This window comes from Papaver somniferum, chromosome 5 (genome assembly GCF_003573695.1).
Source record: "Papaver somniferum cultivar HN1 chromosome 5, ASM357369v1, whole genome shotgun sequence".
NCBI classification, from domain to species: domain Eukaryota; kingdom Viridiplantae; phylum Streptophyta; class Magnoliopsida; order Ranunculales; family Papaveraceae; genus Papaver; species Papaver somniferum.
In genome coordinates this window covers 21,066,046-21,086,612 of record NC_039362.1, presented here as the reverse complement: position 1 = coordinate 21,086,612, position 20,567 = coordinate 21,066,046, and the positions used below count along the sequence as shown (strand labels likewise).

Genomic DNA, 20,567 nt, shown 5'->3' with positions numbered 1-20,567 from the left:
CAAAGATGCAGAATTCAGTACATCCAAGAGGCACATTCTTATCAGACATGTTCACTGAGTTTGAATCTGAATTTGATATATGTTGGAGATCGACAGACACTTTGAAGGATGCCAGCTTACTATTAGGAACGAATGACTCCTTATACCATGAGAGTGTGTATATGGTTCAACCCAAATGACCAGTCAAGGGAAAACATACATAAAATTACACCATTTTCGTGTCTTGAAGTGATTGCCTTAAACCAAAATTTCAAATTATTATTTTTATTTCAAAGTTTAATGCGCTCAGCTGGTCATTCCCGTTTCCCAAAGTTTAATGCGTTCCAGGAGGTCCCAGGTTCGAGTCCCCAATGGCGTAATATTATAGGAATTAACATGGAAGGTAGTGTTAATTTGCTCCCTTGTGACACAATCTCAGCCCCTCCCACCGTTTCGGCTCCCTTGACTAGGTTATCCATGAGGCTCGCTAGTAGGTTAACACAACAACCTGTTCAATTAATATAATAGTATGTCGTTGGAGCTTAGCTTGTTAGACTTCCAGCTAGTTTCATGGAATAATATATTTCATAAATGGTTAGAAGTTTAAAAATAAAAATATTTCATGTTTATTTTCCTGTTCGGTCGAATTCCGAGATCTCATCAATCACGTAAGCGACGTAAATGATACCATTAACTTTTTTCTTGACCAGGTTGTTCAGCCGTAGTCCTCATGTGGAAAGTCAAAACCGGTAGCCAACTTAAATGATGTTGGGTCAGGCTAGGGGCTAGTGTAGGCTAAGCCAAGCTGAATTGTGATGGGGGGTCTACATTTTAGGGTTCGTCAAAGATCCCATACCATCAAGAATTTTTTGGTCAACATTTTGGTTATCTCTTTAAATTGCTAATCTACATTATTTTATAAAAATAAAATAATTCAATAACAGAAAAAAGAGGAAAAACAAAAGCAATCTTTGAGTTTCTTCATTTTCCATTTTCTCTCTCTCTTTCTCTGGTCAAATAAAATCATCATTTCTCTTGTTTTCCCCTCATCTCTCTGTTCCATTTTTGACCTGATTTTGTTCACCAACTCAAACAAATCGATTTGAATTTTATCTTTTTTTTCTTTATAGGGTTTTTCATTTTGTAAAATTTGATTTAGATTTTGGGGGAAACAAAATCTCTGAAGAGATTATTAGGGTTTGTTGAGGCATTTTTGGAGGATGAAGTCTTCATTGAAGAAACTGAAAGGATTTGCACTGCATCATCATCATAGACATGATGGCAAAGATAAGAGAGATCTTCTTAATCCTTCTGCTCAGTTAGATGAACTTGCACAAGCTTCTCAGGTACTCTACTCTCTCTCTCTCTCTATTTTTTTTTTTTAGGTTTTCGATTTGATAATTGGGAACCACATGAATTTGTTACGAAAACTGTAAAATTCTAGGGTTTCCCTGACTGATTCAGCTGTTTTTGTCTAGATTATATGTTAAAAGTCACGAAGGGGTTGAAATGCACAGTGTATTCAGGAAATTTGTTGGAACTAAGTGTAGTTTTTAAGTTGAGAATTTGGATTTAGATTTAGATTTTCATTTCTAGGTTAAGTATTGTTAGTTACAGGAGTTACTAGAGCTGTATCTGGATCATGTACGTATAACATACTATAGAATTTGGTGTATCTGCCAAATTGCTGCTCAGTTATGATTTTGATTGCCAATTTGGGTTACTTGGTTACAACTCTGGAAGTTGATTCATTCTCGCTTTAAAACTTTTGGATAAGGTGTGCCAATTAGTTCCACATCTATTGGCTCATTCCACTTCTACAATCTATCAGTTTATGTCATGAAACGAAACGAACCACGTGCAATGTAGTGTTTGTAAGTTGGTTATTCCAGAAACTATAGTTTTGTGGCGATTTATTGATGAAGACGCTAAAGGCTGGTCTGACATGAAAAGATGTACCTTGTGAGTAGGATTTAGATACTAGGATAGACTCCTCTTGGTTACCTTGAATACATGAGTGCAAAATCAGGAACTTCGAAATTGACATAGATATAGATATTACTCAAGATAGATCAGAATAAGTATCTTGCTGGTGCTCCGAAAGTAATGTCTGGTCCACCGGAGGAAATTTTGATCATGAATACTCCATTTGACTCAGGAAAATGTAATGGATTATTGCAAGCTGAATATCATCTTCGTCAGTAAGCAATGTATATCAGTAAGTAGCTTACTGATTTAAAAGTAAGGATAAATATGCAAAGTTCAATCAAATCTGTTGAAGTTGAGGTTGAAAGATGAAATGTACGAGAATCAGAGTATGACAATGACAATGTGATGAAACATGAAAAGTGTATGCTCTGTTGTAGCAAATTACTTCCAATTGTTTCCTCATCGGACTGCATATATCACGATTGAATATCTGGACATAGCATCATTCAACAGTATGAGGCATGAAAGGAACTGTTTGATATGTCTTTCATGCCTTCTTCGTGGAAATCTATAAGGGGTTTATGGTCGTTAGACTCCAGTTGTTTGTGGCCTTCAGCATATATTAAAATGTTCAAATGGCCTCTTTTTCAATTCAAGCTTGCGTCTCTAGATACTAGGTCGCTTGGCTCCTTTTACGGGGCTCTCTCTTTGCTATATTGAAGTGGTAATCATTATTCTTTTTAAATTGCCAAGGTTCAAATTTTTACTCAATTTGGTTTTATTTTTGCAGGACATGCTTGACATGAGAAATTGCTATGATACCTTACTTTCTGCAGCTGCTGCCACAGCAAATAGCGCATATGGTAAACTTGATTGTTTATTTATTTCTCATTTTGAGAAACTCCTCGTATAGGCAGTTTTATTCTTACTTTAGATTAGTTTTGAACAATATCAACTTTTCTAATCATTGTTATACACGAGTACTTGGGTACATGATCGTAGATTTATCTTCTAACTTCTAATTTTGTACCTCACTATCTACACTTAAAGAATATATATTTTGATTCATCCAACGGCACCTTTTTCTCTTCCAGAGTTCTCCGAGTCTTTACGGGAAATGGGTACTTGTCTACTTGAGAAGACTGCATTAAATGATGATGAAGAAAGTGGTAAGTGAATAGTAATTGGTGACTTTATGCTTACTGGTTGTGGAAGTATCATAACTTCTGTTCAATTCTCCTCTAATCAAGTCACTCGGCTGTAGGTAGAGCTCTCTTAATGCTGGGAAAAGTGCAGTTTGAACTTCAGAAACTCGTTGATAGCTATGTGAGTCCTTTTTTCCATGCTATACACCGAACATAGTCATGTAGTTATTCTGTAAAGAACTCCTTGATCTGGTTCGCTAACCTATATCTTTTCACCCTCCAGCGGTCTCATATTTTCCAGACAATTACAACACCGTCAGAGTCGCTTCTCAACGAGCTAAGAACAGTGGAGGTTCGTACTTCGTTCTCCGTGCAACTTCAGTGCATGACGTGGTTACTCCGCATTTACACTCTTGTGATAATTAGAAGTCTGATTCTGGTCACTACTATGTTGAGTTTATTCTAATGTGTTTTTGTTACATTTGCTGGTGCAGGAAATGAAACGGCAGTGTGATGAAAAAAGGTTTCTATCTTTCTTCTCTATTTTTCTGTCTACATCTTTTATGGTTTCTTTAACATTTAATCTTATGTTTTTAATCCGTGCAGAAATGTGTATGAATACATGTTGGCTGCACATAGGGAAAAGGGGAAGTCAAAAACTTCTAAGGGTGAGACCTTTTCATCGCAGCAGCTGCAAATGGCTCATGAAGAATATGATGAGGAGGCAACTTTATTCGTCTTCCGGTTGAAATCATTGAAGCAAGGGCAGACCCGGAGTCTCCTTACACAGGCGGCTCGGCATCATGCTGCACAGGTTACTTTCTAGCAAATTTCAGATGCCTAGATTGCATGTTCTACTTGCTCATCACTTTCTTTGTGTTATATTTATTAAGTTTCTTTTATGTATTTTTTGGAGCAGGTGAATTTCTTTAGCAAGGGACTAAAATCCCTTGAGGCAGTAGACCCACAAGTAAGATCGGTGACTGAACGACAACATATTGATTACCAATTCAGTGGCCTAGAGGATGATGATGGAGAGGATGGCTACGACGATGATGGCCAAGGCTATGATGGTAATGATGACGGCGAGCTGAGTTTTGACTATGGGCAAAATGATCATAGGCTGGATGTTTCCGCATCAAGGAACTCAATGGAGGTGAGAATCTCACAATGACATTGATTTTTTTTTTGTTATGCGTATTTAGCTTGTATCATGTTTATGATCATGAATAACAATCTTCAAAAAAATTTGATCATGTAGCTGGACCAAGTGGACATGTCTCTTCTTCCTCAAGTGTCGATAGATGATACTGCACAGGTTAGAATTCTGTTGTTTTTTTGGATATATTCGAGAAAACGTTAGATGGAGTGTATGCGTGTAAGCAGGAGACCAAATGTATCTCTACTGAATAACACGGACATTCCAAATATTTCTCAAGTGTATTCTATGTATTACCCTAAGCATATTTTGCTCAGTATCAGGACTGTATCTTTTATCACTGGCCATAGCAAACTATTCATTAGGCTTGCAGATTTCTGACTCTGTGTATCTGCAGGAGAATATCGACAGAAGCTATCCTGATCTTCAAACATTCCATAGGGAACCCAAAACAGGCAGTCATTCTGCTCCAATTTTCCCAGAGAAAATGTATGACACAGCTGAAAGGATAAGGCAACTGCGACCATCAGCATCACGAAAATTTCACACGTATGTTCTTCCCACACCTCTTGATGCTAAGAGTACAATACCTGCGAGATTAAGTAATCCAGCTCCCAGCGAAAGACGTGCAAGCATGAGTAGTGCTCATAATTTATGGTATTCATCACCCTTGGAACCGAGAAAGTACGAAAAAGATTCAAGAGATGATAAGCTGTTGGGGTTGAGCAGCATAAAAGCACAATCAGTTCTCAAAGAGAGCAACATTAACAGTGTGTCCAACAAGTTACCCCCTCCTTTGGCCGAGGGGTTCTCGCTGCCACAATATGATCCACGTACCGCAGATACTAAGAAACCAAGACGGAATGCTTACTCTGGTCCAATACCTAGTAAATCATGGTCAACGAAACCATCATTATCTTCCAGCGGCCCCATAACATCAATGGAACACCCAGGGCTCGTGCCTGGGATGCTTTCACGTGTCCCGCTACCCACATCTTCACCACCTAAAGTATCTCCAAGTGCTTCACCTCCACTTTTGTCATCCCCGAAAATAAGTGAGCTGCATGAACTTCCTAGACCCCCAAAATTCGGCACATCCAGTACCAAAATGCTTCCTTTAGTTGGCCATTCAGCTCCCCTGGGCAGAAGTCAAGACATATCTATGACGAACAAAACACCCTTGACACCATCAAATGCAGCATCTCCATTACCCATGCCTCCTCAGACTGTCCCTCGCAGCTTCTCTATACCTTCAAGTGGTCAAAGGGCAATGGCTTTACACGTGGCCAAGCTCTTGGAGACTAATAAAGAGAAGGCTGAAGAAGCTGCTTCGCCTCCATTGACACCTATTTCACTCGCAAACACAAAGCCCGTATTGACCAATTCTGAAGTTGTTCGGACTGCTCCCAGAGGTAATTACTCTGACATACAGTTCATTATTGCTTCCGCCATATTTTTTTTTCCTTGGGCATATAAAGTGGTACACCATTATGCATTTATTTGAACATCCAGAGGCTGATGAATGGAAATAAGATGAATACCTAGTCTCATTTGTTTTTCCTGAAGAAGGTTCTTCTCTTAAGCATCTTTTCTGGTGCTCCTTACGGTAGTGTAACATCCCTCATTGAGGAACCCATGTCATTTGTATAAAGACTGCCATTAGGCCGCCTAATGGATCTGTTCTGGTCAAAGGAAGACTACAACAAGTCACTCTGAATTTGTTATATGTCTTGTTAAACACTATGGATTTCCCATTATCCCTTTTGGTATTCACCTTGAATGATCTGTTTTGGTCAAAGTAACACTACAACAAGTCACTCTGAATATATTATCCCTGTTAATCTTTATATATTTTCCATTATTCCTTTTGGTATTCACCTTGAATGTCAACCAACACATTCTTGGCTGCCCGCGTAGAAAAACTTCTGGGTCGACCAATGAAGCACGCCAGATGATGATAAACTTTGTTTAGTAGCATTACGGGTACTGGTAAACTGCATGGATTCAGTTGGAATTTCTCATTTGTTTTCCTGACATTAGCTCTTCCTGAATTTGGTGCAGGTGGTGGAGATTGAATTAATGCCTTCTACTACGGTCCAGTGAGGAGGATATAAATGGTGTTGGTTCTGCAAGGGATTCGGCAATCTCACAAGTACGCTAGGAGGAAAATGTGTTTCTGCTCTGCTTGTGTGGTTGTGGGCTGGTCCCTGTGTAAATATGATTCTTGTGTATTAATTAGTTTATTCTCATCGTAATCCTTTTTCTTTTTTTCGGCCGTCTATTGGTTAATGATGAGAACTGAGCACCAGCAGCACCAAGCATGAATGGAAGGTTCAGCATGTTTTTGTTCCAATAGAAAATGCAGGAAATTTTGTATTTGGTTGCTGAGATATTTCTCGTCAATCCTCTCCGACCCTCTTCCTTGTATTTGATCCTAAAGTATTCCGGCTAGTACTCGAGTTGTCGGGCCAGGTTTTTATGAATGTAAAACAACAGTAGCTGAAGAGACTTTATGTTTGTGGCGTTGGAAAGCTGGACTCTAGCTAGAGATTGGTATGATTTAGAAAATGCCAATATGTGACAGCAACCTCTTGCCGACAATCACATATGCATCTCAATAGAAAAGCTAGTGGGCGTGGACGTGTCGATCTCTTGTTAGTTTGAGCAAAATATACATCATTTGTGGATAGAAATTCGAAGAGCTTTGCTTGATTTAAACTTTCCAACCTTTCATTCCATTCTTCACCACCAAACGATTTAAAGAGTTGGGTTTTTGATGAAGTAGTTACTATAGTTTGATAAGATCACTAGCAGGGAGATGGGAAAAATTTGTTGCTCGAACTCAGATGATTCCGGAGACTCTATGATCGGTCTGATAGTTGCTTTGGTTGTGGCGTTGCTCATCTTCATGGTCTGTCAACCCCAACCTAGAAGAGTAGCAGTGTACCGTTGTTATTATTAGTTCTCTCATATGTTCAGCTTCAGTTAGCTCTGAAAGAATACACTGTCCAAATCAAATGCTTTCTAGCTATGTATTTCCTTTACATTCAGTTAGTAATGAGGTGAGACTTGAAATGCTGCTAATCTGTAGATTCTGTAATGTAATGTGCATATTTATGAACTGTAATGTTTGATTCGAATGTACCCTTTATCATCTCTCAGCGTCTTTGATTAATCTGAGTTTCCCTTTGATGCAACTTCTACGAAAATACAAGTAGTTTTATGCCAACCCACACTAACACAACTTGATTTGCTTTCGGGATACATACGGAGAACATGAGTTTTTCCAATGGAATGTATGCGAGCATAAATGTCTAAGTCAGTATAGGATACACATTCATTTTCCTAAGATCCTTTCCCATCCCTAACTTCTTAAACCGTAGATGGCATGGCCTAGTTTTGGATAGACATCCTCCCCATTCTAGTCATTTTCATGTTAGTGAAATTGTTAGTGAAATAATTGAGAAAATTAAAATAGATAGATGATACTAGAGAGGCTAAGAGATTAAAATGGATTTGGGTTGAAGATGAATTTTTTAAATTCCCAATATTTAGGAATTTATGTTTATACAAGAAATGTTTTACTAAGAGAAAGTGCAAGCTTGTTTGGAAAAAATCTCTTGGCCGACCCCAAGTTGTTCATTTGAATTGGAGCTAAAGCGACATAATTAAGGTTATATCATATTCACGAACATCTTCTTCAAGAGGTTCACCGAGAGAATGTTTCCATATCGTAGTCACTATCTACAAAAATTATCATGTTTTAATTTTTTTTTTACAATATATCTTAGAGCAAAATGAAGAAAATAATCTAAACATTAGGGGGGAGAGAGAAAAAAATAACTGGAATTCTGATAAAAAAAATTCCAACTGGAGAGGAAAAGTTTTGAGATTTCTCTCGAAACTATTGATAATATATTATTGGGAATAGTAACATCTGCCATCTGAGTGACAAATGCCTTGCCATCTTCTAACAATCTATGAGCTGCATGTAGTTTGAAATAGGGTATTTCACCTTCCTAATTGCTTCACGTGGAATTCCACGATTACTTCTGTTTGGCAATTGGTACTTATCAGTTTCAAGTAACTCACAAGTACTCTCAGTATTAATCAGAAGATTCAGGTTTACCTCGGGAGTTTCAGCAGGAGGATAATTGGTTGTAGGTACCGCGGTGAAGAAAGGACGAGGTTTTTGATCACACGAGTTTCGACCTCTTAAACTGTTTCCACGGGTTTCAAAGTGATCACACCCATATCAGTAGATTCAGGAGTGTTACTTGAAATTTCTTTCCTGACAGGAAGATTTATCTCACTATTAGTTTGAAATAAAGAGGAAGAGGGGGTTCTAGGGATTGTTTAGCTAATTCTTTTGATATAACTCAATGGATTGTGAATAAAATAAGGCTTGTTTGTAAGGGTAAGAACAAGGATCATGTCTTCGAAGAAGATGATAGTAATATCACGTTCGTGATGAAGATGGAAAAGAACTCGAAAGGATAATATATTAGGTTAACTAGGATTCATGAAGATATGGAGAACTCTTACGATATCTGTATCCCAAGTAGGGATAACAAAAGTTATAATTCTTGAATCAATGATATAATCTTTGTAGAACTCTTTGTAGTTTCTGAATCTTATTCCTCAGTCAATAGTTCTTGAATGCCCGCATATCAGAAGAAACAAACCTTTACAATAAACAAGAACTACGATGATCAAGATAAAATTCCCGGAAAAAAAAACTATCATTTAAACGGGTTTCACAAATCCCCTAATGAAGACTTTAAAAGTCGTGACCTAATTATGTTTCATGAAGAAACCTAAGTCTTTGAAGGACGACCCTAGCAACAACTAGTGCACAACATACATGATTTAGAAATTTAGTTGTAGAAAGTCCTCTATTCATAATGATGAAACATGCTAGGTATCTTGAAGTTCAACCAAATATTACTTGTACTCAAAGCAAGTTCTCAAACTATTTTTCATGTCTATGAATTACTCTGATCCCAAGCAAACTTTAACTTCTCAATAATATAATTTGATCCAAAAAATAAAAACCATGTATGCATGTGAGAAGTTTGTCATGTAATACAAAGGAAAATGTGCACCGCATATTTGTCGATTAAGGACCGTGCACCAAAGTAGTTTAATACCACTCCTCGGACCTACTCGGTTGGGGAACGAGGAACGAGAAGCAATGAGTTTGGACTTGGAACTCACCAAAACTTTACCTAGTACTCGGATATACTTATTAAAGATTTAGAGTGCCGCTGATGATATATATATATATATATTTGTATGTGTGCGTGTGCATGCATCCACTAACATTAAAACTAAGAAAATTCATATGTGTTAATCAGAACTCGGAAAATTCAAACCTGAAACTCACCAAACCTCGGGAAAACCGGACTTGTAACTACCCAAAACTCGGAATCAGTGAGAAATTGCATATTTGCTTGGTAAACTATGGAGTAACAAGTATTCGCTTGGAATTAGGCCTTGGAAAACGATTTCGCTACATAGCTTTGCATAAAAGTTAGCTAACAAATTAACCAATATGGTCTGTGAACCATAAAAAAAGATGGAGTTCAGTAACACCCTAAAGCATACCAGTCCATGAACAAGAAAACTTAGTTCGCAAACTTAAAAATCGATTCGTGAACATAAGAGAAAATTTACAGGTTTCTGGAATATAATGAAAATTCCGTAGTTGTCGAACGAAAAAATAAGTTCGCGAACTTTTATCCCTTTGGAGTTTGGAGTTCAGTAACATCAAGTTTTTGTACAGTTTGCGAACTAAAAATTCAATTTGTGAACAATAATACAACTTGATGTTTTTAGGATCTTCTTTTACAAAGAAAGTTTGTTGAACAATCAAAATCGTTCTAAATTTCATATGCAATTATCCCTATGAACATCCAATGCTTGAGTTCGTGTTTTGAGATTAATCAAGTACAAGCTTGAACTCAAAACCTTTTCTCAATAATTCATCATATATACTAATGCCATACAATATTATCTCAGAATATAAAATAATAGTATTAATGAGTAGATAAGATAGTTGGTCTTCACATACCTATGAAGTTCTCAACTACCTAAACCTAATCCTAGTCCGAGACTGACTTTGGTAGAAAATAAATCAAAAAATTGACAACAAGCTTGACATACTAATACTTGTAGGTTAAACCGGGTGATGCTCTAATGCTACACGTTGTGGAGTTTCGATTGGAAGGAGTCGGAATGTGAAGTTGTATGCACAATCTGACAATTGATTGCAAAATATGTAGATTGCATGCAAATATGAAATATGTTATGAGGCTCTGGCATTTTTCACACTTTAGATGTTATGCTTTCCTAGTATCCAAAGCAAAAATAAAAAGTTACATGTTCAAATCATTTTATTGTTTCAACAGAAGGGTGGTATCCAGTTAAGTTATAAAGAGATGTTGCAAAAAAATAACAAAGATTTCCGAATGCCAAATGATTAAAACTCATATTACCATCATGAACATATGCTTTTCTAATATAATAATGTTTGTTAGGAAGGGTTACATTTAGATAGGCTTTGAAATGATGAGGATAACGAGTACACCATAATATTTTTGATATAAACCCATGCAGACAAATCTCATATAATCTTATTGAAATAATAACGACTACATGATTATTCAACAAGGTGTTATTGGTGATAGTTAAAGTTTGAAATCAACTAACTATGCGACTGTTACCATGATGGTTAATGTACAAGTATTTTTACTTTAATTGTGTAGCTAAATAATATAATGAAAAAAAAAAGTAAATAACAGAGACATACAAGATCTTGTTAATGAGGAAAGCTACCACCAGAAAAACTCTGGGATCTAGTCCAGTTTTGAATACTCTCATAATTGAGCCGCTATTGTTATAGCACTGTTCGGTCGAACTCGATCGCAAGCGTTGCTATCTCAAGCTTGTTTGTCAAGTTTAGTTGATCAAAACTATATACTTGATTTCTGGTCTACTTATAGCTGTGTCTCGGATTAGGATAAAATGTGTACTTGAGCTTTAGACTTCACGACGTTCACCAATTGAAGACGAAGATCTACTAAGGAGCTTGGAGGAACTTCATCAACAAAAGGTATGTGGAGACTAAAACTTATCTATCACTCAGAAGTTTATTTTATTCTATCTTCTAATGAGACTAAGTCGTATAGCTATATAGACTTTTACATTATACATATTTGATATTTCAAGCCGAGTTTATCTCGCTTATCTATTTCTCGAAATACATGTTGGAATCTTTTTGCTTTAGCTATGTTCATCATATTCTTGACGAGTTTAGTTGGAAACAATTTATTTGTTAAAAACTAAATATAATGTCAAAAGATGATCATGTGAAAATTACCTCGAACATCTTATATGATTTGTGTGAGACAATCATTTGATGTTCGCTTGGAAAGTTTCGTATTGATCATTCAATCACTTGAAAATTACTTAAACCTAATGGTTTGTGTGAGACAACCATTATCGCCTTCCAAGGATGTTTCAATGATTGAAATGAGAGTTTAGAACAATTACCCATGTCTGGATACAACACGGTATGCATACCTAGTATGTGAACTGTATTGTGATGATTCAGGTCCGAAACTCTTGTTTGCGTACCTAGTATGCGAACGGATTTACCTGAGAAGGTCCAGAACTCTTGTTTACGTATGTAGTATGAGAACGGGTTTGAAAATGCGGGGGTCTAACAACCTCACCCAATATTTCGATTAGCAATATGTTTGGACTAACTCTAATATATTTTTGAGAGAATCAACTAGACAAACAGACTCAATCTTAATAAAAAGTATATCAAGGAGTTAATATCTCGATCTCTTGATTTAATCTATACTCAAGCAAATAAAAATCTGCGAGTCTTTATTAAATACAAGAGATATAAACTTGGATGGTACCAAAGACCAATATCCAAGGATCAATCAATTTCCAATCAACAACCAAAGGTTGGATTTCAAAATTGATCGATACAACACACAACCTGTGATATTTCAATTATATAACAAAATATAATCCGGAATAGAAATAACACAGACACCAGAAGTTTTGTTAACGAGGAAACCGCAAATGCAGAAAAACCCCGGGACCTAGTCCAGATTGAACACCACACTGTATTAAGCCGCTACAGACACTAGCATACTACAAACTAACTTCGGTCTAGACTATAGTTGAACCCCAATCAATCTCACACTGATTCAAAGGTACAGTTGCGCTCCTTACGTCTCTGATCCCAACAGGATGCTACACACTTGATTCCCTTAGCTGATGTCACCCACAACCAAGAGTTGCTACGACCTAAAGTCGAAGACTTGAATAAACAAATCTGTATCACACAGAAAAGTCTACGATAATAGATAAATCTGTCTCCCACAGATAAACCTCCGAGTTTTGTTCCGTCTTTTGATAAAATCAAGATGAACATGAACTAATCAATAACCCAGACTTATATTCCCGAAGAACAACCTAGAATTATCAATCACCTCCCAATAATCTTAATCGTATGGTAGCGAAACAAGATATTGCGGAATCACAAACGATGAGACGAAGATGTTTGTGATTTCTTTTTATCTTGCCCTATCGGAGATATAATCTCAAGTCAATTCTTTCAGTTGAACTCGTACGATAAAAAATGGCAAGATCAGATCGCTCAACTACAAGAGAAGTAGTTTCGTATGGCTTCACAATCCCAATAAAGTCTTTAAGTCGTTAACCTACAGGGTCTCGATAACAAACCTAAGGTTAAAGGAGAATCGACTCTAGCTAAACCAACTAGTATCACACATGAGGTGTGGGGATTAGTTTTTCCAGTTGCTAGAGTTATCCTTTATATAGTTTTCAAATCAGGGTTTGCAATCAATGTCAGGTTAGTAACAAAGCATTCAATATTCAACGTTAGATAAAAACCTGATTAGATACAAGCTAATATCTTTCAGGGTTTGAGTAACCGTACCTAAACGTGTACACTTAGTTGGTTCACAAATAGTTAACCATTGGTTAGCCGTACGAGCACTTTCATATTAACTGTATTCATATTCTTCATAACTAGTTCAAATAACTTCAAAAGAACTAGTTGAAGAGTTGTTCAATTGCTTAGGTCTTTATACATAGACACAATTGAAACAAAATCGGTTTGATTCATTTGAATCAATTCATGAACAATATAGCCACGGTTTGCAAAGATTGCATTCCTTATAATTTATTGTTTAAGTTCATGAACTACCGATTTGAGAAAATAACCAGCTTGGGTACGCGTACGGGTATGCGTACCTTAGCAACCAGATTGAGTTGGTTTTGGTTTCCAAACTCAGCAGAATTTTTCGGGTAGAAAAGTTCCGCAAGTACGCATACGGGTACGCGTACCTAAGGTGACTGGTTTACTAGTTTGTAATGGCAAACTCAGCAGAATTTTCCGGGAGGAAAAGTTCAGCCAGTATGCGTACGGGTACGCGTACCTAACCTATCTCCTTTACCAATTCCGTATGCAAACATATGCACACACTTGGTTTCCAGTACATGGATTTATAAACTAATGTGCGAACACACTATATATATGCTTATATCCATAGATGGTAACATAATCTCAACTCTACATTTCAACCATTGAAACATTCTTCTATAATGTTATAATAGCCGTTATTCACAACTATCGTCATCAAAGCAATTTCAAGAGATTGAAACGTCATCATGACTTTCATCACGAGTAAAGATGAAAATGGTTAAAGCGAAAGCTTACAAACACATATTCCGAGAAATAGATAGGCGAGATAAACTCGACTCGAAATAGCAAATGTGTATGTATGAAAACTATCATACTTATACGACTTTTGTCTCAAGAGTAGGAGATAGAGTAGATATACTTTTGAGTGATAGATAAGTTCAAGTATCCATATACCTTTTAGTCGGATGAAGTTCCACTTGTTCCTTGAGTAGATCATCGTCTTCGTAAGATGATCGCGGTGGAGTCTGTAGCTCAAGTAAACTTAACTATCCTAGTCTGAGACTTAGCTATAAGTAGACTAGAAATCAAGACATATAGTTTTGACAACTAAATTTGACAAACAAGCTTGAGATAGCAACACTTTCGAGTTCGACCGAGCAATGCTCTAACAGGGTTTACCTGAGTTGGTTCCTAAACGGTTGTTCGCGAACCGGGTTTGCGAACGGCTTGACTAGGCCATGTTCTGGAGCTGCGGTTCGCGTACCTAGTTGGCGAACACAGTGGTAAGGTTCTAGAATCGGTTACGTATGATTCTCATACTCATGAAATAAAACATTTATTATCTAAGGAATACAATCTTTGCAAACCGTGGCTTAATATTCATGAATTGATTCTTGTACGAGTACTTTGTACAATTACGAATCAAACCGATTTCAATCAATTTTTTCATATATATTTCTATGAGATAGTGAACAATTGAAAAACTATATTTGAAACACAATTAAATTCATTTGATTATCTTTCATGATTGATTGATCTTCATGTTTGATCTAGAAGTGTTAGATGAATACGGCTAAGACGAAAGTGTTCACATGGCTAACTTTGGTTAACTGTTATTGAGCCAACTCAATATACACGTTAAGGTGCGGTAACCATATCTAAATGAAAGTATATTTCATTTGTGTGTAACAAGCTAAGACCATCTGACGGTGGAGATTGATTGCTTTATTTTTAAGCAGACTTAGATTGAATCTTAAATCAATTTTTCATCTAATATTGATTGCTTTAATATTAAATGCTTTGTTACTAATCTATCTTAGCTTTGATTGAAAGCAACCCTGATTTGAAAGACTATATAAGGGAGAACTCTAGCAATGGGAAAACCTAATCCCCACACTTTTGTGTGTTCCTAGTTGCGTACTAGAGTGGATTCTCCTTTAACCTAGGTTTTTCCAAAACCAATATAGGTTAATGACTTGAAGAATTCATTGGGATCCGTGAAGCCATATCCAACTATTTTCTCTGTAGTTGCGTATTTTGATCTTACTTGTTCTATCGTATTGAGTTTTATCTTTGCTAATATTTACTCGAGATTTATTTCCAATAGGTAAGATATAAAAAGTAATCACAATAGTTCTTCGTCTCAGACTCTTGTGATTCCGCAATAACTTTTCATGTTAATCAGTTGGGTTATTGTGAGGTGACTAATATTTCTAGGTTGTTTTTCCGGGAGTATAAGACCGGATTATTAGTTGGTTCCTGTTCACCTTGATTTATCAAATGATGAAACAAAAACCGAATAACTGTAACGGTTTAATACAGTGGGGTGTTCAAATATGGACTAGGTCCCGGGGTTTTTCTGCATTTGCGTTTTTATCGTTAACAAAACTTATGGTGTCTGTGTTATTTCTTTTCAGCATTATATTTTTATATAATTGAAATATCACAGGTTGTCCGTAGTTCAATCAGTTGATAAATCCAACCTTGTTTGTTGGGCAGAACTTGATTAACACTTGGGCATTGGTCTTTGGTAACGTCCAAGTTATTTCTCATATCAATCAGGCTCGCAGATTTCTATCTGTTTGATTTGCTGATTGTATTGAGAAAGAAATAAAATCTTTGATATAATTCTTGATTGAGTCTCTCTTTTAAGTTGGTACTCGCTGAATTACATTGTAGTTTAGTCCATACAGATTGCTGAACGAATTATTGGGTGTGGTTGTTATACCTCCGCTTTTTCAATCGGTATCATAGCAGGCGTATACGCTAAGACCCCATAAGTCTGTGTTTGTAGCAATCTGACTCTATGGAAGTAGTGCTATCTCTGAAAAACGCATCACCAGGAATAAAAGTTCTGTTTCTATGGAATCTATTAAAGAGAAAGATTTGTCTGTCTCAAATATAGATGAACATCTTGTTCCCATGAAACATGAAAATATTGATAAGTGTTATTCTTTTTACCTTACTGAAGGGAAGCAGCCAAAGAAAGTGCAGTACTTCTAAGACAAGCTATAATTCAATCCACTGAAGTTATCAGGCTGAAACACAAAGTCAATATGCTTTTCGGTATGGTTAATGATCGTGACTCTTAGATAAAGATTCTATGTGAAGAAAAAGCCGATGTAAGCTTGTCAAATAATTTATTCAAGGCCAAACTAAATGAGAATGCTTTAGAGATTAAATAACTATTGAGCAAATCTATTCAATGCAAGTTTTTTTTCCTAGGAGCCCACTATACCTATTGCTTCTGACAAAACTGAGATGTCAGAAAACATGACTTCTAATCATGGTTTTCTAAAAAAATTAGTTTCAAAAGATAAGTTGCAATCCCTTCCGATTTCTAAAGATGTGCTTACAATTTCTTCTAATCAAGAAATTGTTGCATCTCACGGAAGGAAGGAAACTTCTAAGGATTATGTTAAATCTACTCACTTTAATCACTTCGGTGATCAGAAAGTGTGTTTATTTTGTGATATAAAGCGACATGTTCGACGGAAATGAAAATTAAGGTTGGATGATAACTATATTGGTCGACTCCAACACACCTTAGATTTAATACTCAAAGGTGTAACTGATATTCGTATGTCAAAACCAATTGATTTTGGGACTCATCCTGAGAATTGTTACAGGAAGATCAGTTCAGTTTGCTCCTCCAACGTTCGAACCTATAATAGTAGATTTGACACGAATCGGTCAAGGAGGTTTCAAAAGAATTATTCTCAAACTATTTTTGGGGATGGTTTTCAAACTGTGAAAAAAGGTACCAGAAGGTGTAAACAACAACGAAAATGTGAAGGACAACGGAAACTTGATAATTGAAGGGTACAAAGATCTTATCAACAGGCTGTCAAAATCTCCTAGACAAACGTCTTCAGGTAAGGATTCTAACTTGGTTTCATACTTTGATGATAGTAAGTTTTATGATAAATTTTCACATCAAAAAGGGTTTCCTCAAAAAATTAGAAGAAAAAAGAGGTCTAAGCATGAACATTATTCATTGGATGAGCGTAAAGCTCATACTTGTGTTAATTAATCACAAGGTTGAAATATTACTCATGAAAAATCCTGTTGATTAAGATATGCTAATGATCAGGTATACTTGATGGAAAAATTGTTTCTGTTTAGTTGAGCTATTCTCTTATTGTTCATAATTAGACTATTGTCAGACAAGCTTGCATGAGTATTTTGTCTTGGATAAAGTTTACCCCAAAGTTTCATTATTTTTGTATCTTAGGTTGTTTACAAATGGTTTTTGTGCTAATCTTGTGCTCTAAATTTTTTTCTTGTGAGAACTTAAAATTTATTGAGCTAAGACTTGTGAAAGAAAATTTTCACTTAGCAAAATATTGTTGTGTAACCATCATGCCTTACTGCTTTACAGATGGGTTTTTACAACATTTCTAAAGTTTTTTTTTTTTGATTATATATGTTTTCGTACGACTACCTACGTTACATGTCACGAACCAATTTTTAGAAACCCTAAAATTACTCCCTGTGAAACCGTTCATATACCTATCCTATTGAGTTGAGTTCTTTCTCTCTAGGTTATTTATCATTATCAAGAATGTCGTCTCCTTCTCGCACTTGCAATTTCATGAAATGATTTCTTGATAAGAGGAACGGTTTCGGATCCATAGGGAAGAAGAAAATAACTCTTGTGGAAGACAACAATGTCACATCTCAAAACTATGAAGACTATCCTGATGTCTCATGCTATTATGCATATACTCATAAAGATATAGAGCATGAAGAGATGGTTTATGATGAAGTTGTTCATGATTTTCTTAAATACTTTGAGGAAGCAAAATTGCAACTCGTTGATACTATGAAAGGTATTGATTGGTTACAAACTGAGTTGAAAAAGTCTAATTATGACCTTGTTCTCATGAAGACGCATGCGAAAGATCTACTCAATGAGGATATCTTCTCCGAAGAAGCAGTTGTTGCAATTGATGACAGGCTCAAAGGTCTCAAAACCAGTGAAGATTCCAAGACTATGCTTTGAGTCTTGGAAACTTCTTTTTAAGAATTTATTCTTATGTTTAAGAAGGATAACTAGGGTTTGGAATAGCATTATTTGTGATTACACATAGCTATTTCAACGATTTTCATCTTGCAATGTTTTTAGATTTATGTATTTAAATTCTGAATTTACTTGGAAGATGATTTTTGCAGTATTTAATCTTCTTGATTTCATATATTGCAACTTATGAGATATATATGTGTTTACGTTCGTGAATTGTGCTTATCTCATATATGCTCAAAAGTTAAGTCTATTGTGTCATTACGCAAATATAAATGAAAGATAGAATGAACTTTTGAAAGTATATTGATCTTTCCCTGATCTACTTTTATGTCTCCCCAAGTTTTTCTTATGTTGAGCATTTCCGATTAAATTAATCATTAAGGTCTCTTTGTGGTTAATTTATTCGAGTTTACTGGATACAAATCCATGTGATTTGTTAATGTCCAAAGAAATCCTTCTTTTCTTGTAAAAGTAAGGTCTCTCATGTTATTCTCTTGGGAATGACATCAAATGGGGGAGAGTTCTTAATTGAACTTGTGCTTAATTGCCATATCTTTGTGGGGAGTGCGGCTGTGGAATATTGTAGGAGTTACCTTGTAACTTTATAAACTCCTTGATGAATACACTAAGTTTTGACTATGTGAAATCATCGAAACAAAGTTGATATGTTGTCTTTTAGTCATGAATTATCTTTTTTGAAAATTTCATTATGATCCCGTAGTTTCCGTACCTTTGTCAATTTATATTGACAAAAAGGGGGAGAATTATTTGGTAGTTCACACTACATACATATGCTTCACAGATCATTATGTAAGGGGGAGTGGTTTTCGTTGTAAGATGAAGTATTGACTAAGGGGGAGTGATACATATCACCACAGTAGTGATACAATTGGACTTTTGATTATCTATAATAATACTATGACATTGTGTAACAATGATTGAGAACATCTGTTTTCTAATTGTTATGGCTATGGATCTTGAGCAACAATGATGCTGAGTTGAAAACGTTCAGAATCGCTGAAGTACTTGGAGTAGCGAAGAATTCAAGGAATGTTGAAGAGCCAAAGAAATCAAGCATGATGGATGAGAAGCTACAAAGTTTACTATTTGTAATCCATATGTATTGATAGTTTTCTCACTAAAATTGACAAAGGGGGAGATTGTCGAACTCGCAAGCATTGCTATCTCAAGCTTGTTTGTCAAGTTTAGTTGATCAAAACTATATAATTGATTTCTAGTCTACTTATATCTATGTCTTGGATTTGGATAGATTGTGTAGTTGAGCTTTATACTTCACAGCGTTCACCAATTGAAGACGAAAATTTACTAAGGAGCTTGGAGGAACTTCAGCAACAAAAGGTATGTGGAGACTAAAATTTATCTATAACTCAGAAGTCTATTCTATTCTATCTTTTAATGAGACTAAGTCGTATAGCTATATAGACTTTTACATTATACACATTTGATACTTCGAGACGAGTTTATCTCGCTTATCTATTTCTCGAAATATGTGTTGGAAGCTTTTTTGCTTTAACTATGTTCATCATTATTCTTGACGAGTTTAGTTGGAAACAATTTATTTGTTGGAAACTAAATATAATGTCAAAATATGATCATGTGGAAATTACCTTGAACATCTTATATGATTTGTGTGAGACAGTCATTTGATGTTTGCTTGGGACGTTTCGTATTGATCATTCAATCACTTGAAAATTACTTGAAGCTAATGGTTTGTGTAGGACAACCATTGTCGTCTTCCAAGGATGTTTCAATGATTGAAATAAGACTTTAGAACAATTACCCATGTCTGGATACAACACGGTATGCATACCTAGTATGCGAACTGTATTGTGATGATTCAGGTCCGGAGCTCTTGTTTGCGTACCTAGTATGCGAACGGGTTTACCTGAGTTGGGTACAGAATGGTTGTTCGCCAACAGGGTTAGCGAACGGATTGACTGGGCTAAGGTCCGGAGCTGCTGTTCGCGTACCTGGTTGGCGAACACAATAATAAAGTTCTAAAATCGTTTATGTATGATTCTCATACTCATGAACTAAAACATTTATGATCTAAGGAATGCAATCTTCACAAACCGTGGCTTAATGTTCATGAATTGATTCTTGTATAAATACTTTGTACGATTACGAATCAAACCGATTTCGATTCAATTTGTTCATATATATTTCTATGAGATAGTGAACAATTGGACAACTCTATTTGAAACACAATTAGATTCATTTGATCATCTTTCATGATTGATTGATCTTCATGTTTGATCTAGAAGAGTTAGATGAATACGGCTAAGACAAAAGTGTTCATATGGCTAACTTCGGTTATCTGTTATTGAGCCAACTCAA

At 35.9% G+C, this 20,567-nt stretch overlaps 1 protein-coding gene across 1 annotated transcript; it reads left to right on the top strand.

Annotated features, from left to right (window-relative positions):
* The first annotated feature begins 919 nt into the window (after positions 1 to 919).
* Positions 920 to 7,387, top strand: LOC113281125 (uncharacterized protein At2g33490-like). The gene is made up of 11 exons (XM_026529775.1): positions 920 to 1,325; positions 2,699 to 2,771; positions 3,003 to 3,077; positions 3,173 to 3,234; positions 3,337 to 3,405; positions 3,548 to 3,576; positions 3,660 to 3,867; positions 3,973 to 4,209; positions 4,315 to 4,371; positions 4,610 to 5,624; positions 6,274 to 7,387. The coding sequence occupies exons 1-11, from the start codon at positions 1,200 to 1,202 to the stop codon at positions 6,285 to 6,287; spliced, it is 1,965 nt and encodes a 654-aa protein (XP_026385560.1). The 5' UTR covers positions 920 to 1,199; the 3' UTR covers positions 6,288 to 7,387.
* Positions 7,388 to 20,567: the final 13,180 nt, after the last annotated feature.